The sequence below is a fragment of the Elephantulus edwardii genome, unplaced genomic scaffold, assembly GCF_000299155.1.
Source record: "Elephantulus edwardii isolate Elephantulus edwardi_28Jun2011 unplaced genomic scaffold, EleEdw1.0 scaffold00024, whole genome shotgun sequence".
Lineage (NCBI taxonomy): Eukaryota > Metazoa > Chordata > Mammalia > Macroscelidea > Macroscelididae > Elephantulus > Elephantulus edwardii.
In genome coordinates this window covers 6,032,865-6,037,655 of record NW_006399774.1, presented here as the reverse complement: position 1 = coordinate 6,037,655, position 4,791 = coordinate 6,032,865, and the positions used below count along the sequence as shown (strand labels likewise).

The window sequence follows — 4,791 nt, the reverse complement described above, 5'->3', positions numbered from 1 at the left end:
TGTTTTCTTGGCAGTCCATGGTCTTAGGAGAGAAAAAAAAAATCCTTAGAATAGGACTAACAGTTTAAAACTGCATTATTTAATGCTTGACCCTCATGTGGGGAAAATCTGGTTAAATCACTAACTTCCTTTAAGTTACTCAGGAGAATTTTTGTAGCTGCTGAGGAGAAGAGTTTACAAAAGAGCAGGGATTGAGGCTTTGATGCGGAAGAAAAACATTAGGGAAAAGGAGGAGGACTAGGAAACATTTATTTCTGGCTCCTGTTTCTGAAATTGAATCAGAAGCCAGACATGATAAGTTAATAATTTCCCTTGGTTGTGAGTGGTCTGCCATCATGAGCTCATATTCTCAGGGGGCAAGAGTTCCTGTGTTCACTGTAGCGCTGTTTAATAGCCAGACAATAAGAATGGTGTCCCAGCGGAGATCCATCTAGACCATACAGTATTCATCCTGGGCTCCACCAGAAAGAGGGAGCATGGGCAGGGTGAATGGAGGTAGGGACAGGTAGAAAGGGACACTGGGACAGCAAGGGGTTTAGAAAAAGCAGAGAGGAAACAGCTGTGTACTGGGTGCGGCAAATCCCTCCTCTCACCAATGGCTGCCTTACTTCTCAATAATCTTCAAAGAAGAAAGATTCTGACCACAACATTTTGGAATATTTATCCAAAGATGGCTTTTGGATACTGATCTATCATTTGAAAAATCATTGCATTTAATAATAACAATATTCCAATAGTATATCTGAATTACTTTATGGGTTAGTTTCCAAATTTTGAAAATCAGTAGTTTAGCAAAGCTGATATTAGTCTGGAATTTCTTTTTCACCTTCTTCTTGCATCTCCTGTATTATCTTACTATTGTCTGACACTTCTATGCAGGACTTTGACTTCTGTGCATAGAAATATCTTTCACTCAACTCTTTGAGGCATTACACTTTAATGCTATGACATTTGTAATAAAAGAAATTTACTTATGATGTTGTTGATTACCTCTGAGTTGAGCATGACTCATAGTGACTCTATGAACAGAAGACCTAATGCCTTTCCATAACTGTCGTCATGTCACCGAGTTCATAGAGTTTCCAGAGGCATGTGGTTTGAGAAGTGGATGCTACTCCTGTTTCCAAACCTGTTTTACATCTGGGAGCTCCACTAAACACTGTTCACATTGTGACTCCATTCTGGCATTTGATACCCCAATGGTACAAGATTCAGCATCACAGCAACCCAGGTTACTTCTTACTGCACATTGACAAAGAGTCATATGCAAAGTGGAAGAGTGTTTCTCCAGATATAACAGCACTAGTTTCACTTAGCAGTGGTTACGTGTCGTCAAGTCAAATACAACTGAGAGTAAGTTTTGCATAAAAGATCTAAACTCTGTTCTATGACTAACATAATTTCTGTACAGTACTTTGTTCTGTAACTACCATCACTTCTGCACATTTAAAGAGTTTATTTATTTGATGTTATTACATTGAGACAAGTAGAAGGTCAGTGAAAAGAGAAAGACTTCAGTGAGGTGGATGGACCCAGTGACTGCAAATGGACTTGAACACAAGTGAGATGGTGAGGACAGTGTAGAATCAGGAGAAGTTTCGATCAGTTGTCCAGAGGGTCAGTGTGAGAGCTGACTTGATGGTCCCTAGTGAGCAATGTATTTGATGTTTGTTCTAAAGTTAAGAGTTCTGGTGAGATGACTGTAGCAGCCTTACTCACCATCACAAGAACATGGAAACAACCTAAATGTCCACCCACAATCAAATGGACTGATAAATTGTGGTTTATTCACAGAATGGAATATAATATAGCACTCAGAAGCAACAATTTAGAAAATTACTACATAACTTAAGAGAGCCTGGAGAGCATAAGGCTGAGTGATCTAACTCAGTCTCATAAGGACAAATATTGCATAAGACAATTGTTGTAGAAATAGGAAGGTAGCTAGTAAACACGTATGAGGATCCAAGAGGGGGAGGGTAGGAGAAGGTGGATGAGGATGGGTGGGGAGAAATCATAGTGTTACATCATTTCGTGGGTGGAGGGAGAGGTGGCTAAAGGATCAGTAGTGATCTAGAAAGACAGGGTAATGTGGGCATAGTTCAATAATGATTAATATTATTAAACACAATGAATGGAAATAATTATATGAAACACAATGTGAGTGAAAGATAATGTGAGACACAGAGTATATGAACTTTGTAAGCAAACCAATAAAAAAATTAAAATTTTAAAAAACATGGCAAAGAAAAGAGTTCTGGTGGATTAGAGGTAAGGTGTTACATTGCCAACTCAAAGATACAAATCAACTTCAGAAACATAATTCCGGCTGCTTCTCAGGAGAAAGATAGATCATCATTTCCTGGGTGATTGACTATCTCTGAGGACCCACTGGAGGGTTAGCTGTGAGTCAGATCTTACTGACTCAATGACGGATGACAACAGCAACAAACAGCTAGAGTAAAAGATAGAAACATTTACAAACAAAGCATTTACCAACGTTAGGAATGGTTTTGTGTTGTGGTTGGTTTTTTTTTTTTTTAATCATAATTTTGTTTCTTTGCCATCATACTAACTTTCTCAGAACAGCCTCATTGATGATTCAAATTCTTTCTTTTTAACCAGATAACTAATGAGAGATTGATTTTTGAGAGAAGTGACAAGTATCTTGGAGTGATACTTGCAAATTGCCTAAAATGCCTCGGGACAATGAGAAAGTGTATAAGCCATGAACACCGGCACAATGTACTAACATCTTTTTTTTTTTTTCCAAAGAAGAAGAAAAGGACAATGAGACAATGAGGAGAGGTTTTACCATTTTCCTATATTTCCACTGACATTGTAGAATTTTTTTAAACTAGTTTCCTACTATTGCTTTATTTATTATATTTATTATTCCTATAATTGCTTTATTCTGATACCTAAGAGAATCTGAGAGCTGGACAATGAATAAGGAAGTCAGGAAAAGAATTGGCACCTTTGAGCTGTCGTGTAGGAGAAGGGCACTGCACATTGCATGGATGGCCAAGAGAATGAACAGGTATGTCTTGGAGAGGGTGCAGCCAGAGTGCTCTTTGGAGGCAAGGATGATGAGGCTTCGCCTCACATACTTTGGACATAATGCTAGGAGGGGCTATTCCTTGGAGAGGGACATGATGTTGGGAAAGGGTGGCGGGTCGGTGAAGAAGAGGAAGACCCTCAACCAGGTGGATTGACATGATGACTGCTGCAGTGGGCTCTTGTGTGTCAGAAAGTATGTAGGTGGTGCAGGATAGAGCAGAGTTTAGATCTTTGTTCTTAGGGTGATTTTGAATCATGCTCTGTTTGATGACACCTAAAAACAAAAACATAAATGGATGTACCTGGTTAAATATATACAGTAAGTTGCATAGCAAAGGTCCTCTCTGATAATGTAAATATCAGCATCTATCCCATTCTCATTTCCAATTCCAAAGTTATTGCATCCCTTCCAAAAGTTAAATTAGCCTGTTAAGAATAGTTTTTACACCATTCCCAGTAGGTGTATCTATGTGTAGAGACCACAACATACCTGATGGTTAGTCCTATCCACAGTATTGGCTGTAGAGGGGTGATCTCTAGTATTTTGACGGATTCGAGTGGAGTTTTGTTGTTCGATGGTGGAAGAGGTTGGGATACAGAACTCTCTGAAGCATCGTTTGAAGTTTTCATCCAGAAACGCATAGAGGACCGGGTTCAGGCAGCTGTTGATGTAACCGAGAGCAATGCAGAAGTGCCAGGAAACTGTCTGGAAAGTGGTCTCCGGGATGGTGATCAAGGCTTTGATGATGACATAGATGTGGATGGGAGTCCAGCAGACAATGAACACAGCCACCACCACCAGCACCATCCTGGTGATTCTTCGCAGGTTCCTGTCCTTCTCTTTGGAGCCAGACAGCATGCGTACACTCTTGAGTCGTAAGATCATCAGCCCATAGCACACGGTGATGATGAGGACAGGCATGATGAAGGCGAAGATGAAGACGCAGATTTTCAGCAGGTTCTCCCAGTACCATGTTGGGTGAGAAAACGTGAGGGTGCAGTCTATGGAACCTGGAAGAAGAGGGTGAGAAAGGAGAGTTAGCAATTTTAATTAGGGCACCAGTTATTAACAATGCCATTTTGCTGACAAATTTTTAGTCTTCACCAGATATCACTGAAGGCTACTACTAGATAAATCACTAAGGGAAAATTGTCAGAGAACGTAAATCCTCTATTGATTTTCAGGGGGGAAAAATTACTTCTTTTTTTTCTGAATTTTCCATTTTGTTCAAATGGATCACATTATAGTTTTGCTCAGTCAAAAACTACATACCTGTCTCATGAGTTGGACTTCCAATTGATAAAAATATCCAGTAATTTTTTTTAGTAATTTTTTAAGGTTTATGATAAGTCGTTGAAGCCTTAGAATATTTTCACTTCACTTTTTTTCTTTTTGAATAATGAAAGGTTATTTAATATTTCACTTTTTAATGGGCAGTTCATCATTCTGATAGGAAGAGCAAGAGCCTATGGTGATGAAGGAAGAAGTTCAAGCTGCTTTGACGGAAAGAGCAATAGATGGTATACCAATTGACATATTTCAGCTAACAGATGCTGCCCTGGATGTGCTCACCAAGTTGTGCCAAGAAATCTAGAGAACGACCACTTGGCCAACTGACTGGAAGAGAATGATATTTGTTCCCATTCCAAAGAAGGGTGACCCAACTGAGTGTGGAAACTACAGAACAATATCATTGATTTCACATGCAAGCAAGATTCTACTGAAGATTA

General features: G+C 39.3%; 1 protein-coding gene across 2 annotated transcripts in view; it reads right to left on the bottom strand.

The window, feature by feature from the left end:
• OPRM1 (opioid receptor, mu 1) overlaps nucleotides 1–4,791 on the bottom strand; it is an 85,653-nt gene that overhangs the window by 17,269 nt on the left and 63,593 nt on the right. For both annotated transcript variants that reach the window (XM_006882749.1, XM_006882750.1), the window contains one exon: nucleotides 3,551–4,071. In XM_006882749.1, coding sequence (XP_006882811.1) covers nucleotides 3,551–4,071 — 521 coding nt within the window. Of the gene's footprint in view, nucleotides 1–3,550; nucleotides 4,072–4,791 lie in introns of those variants that run through there.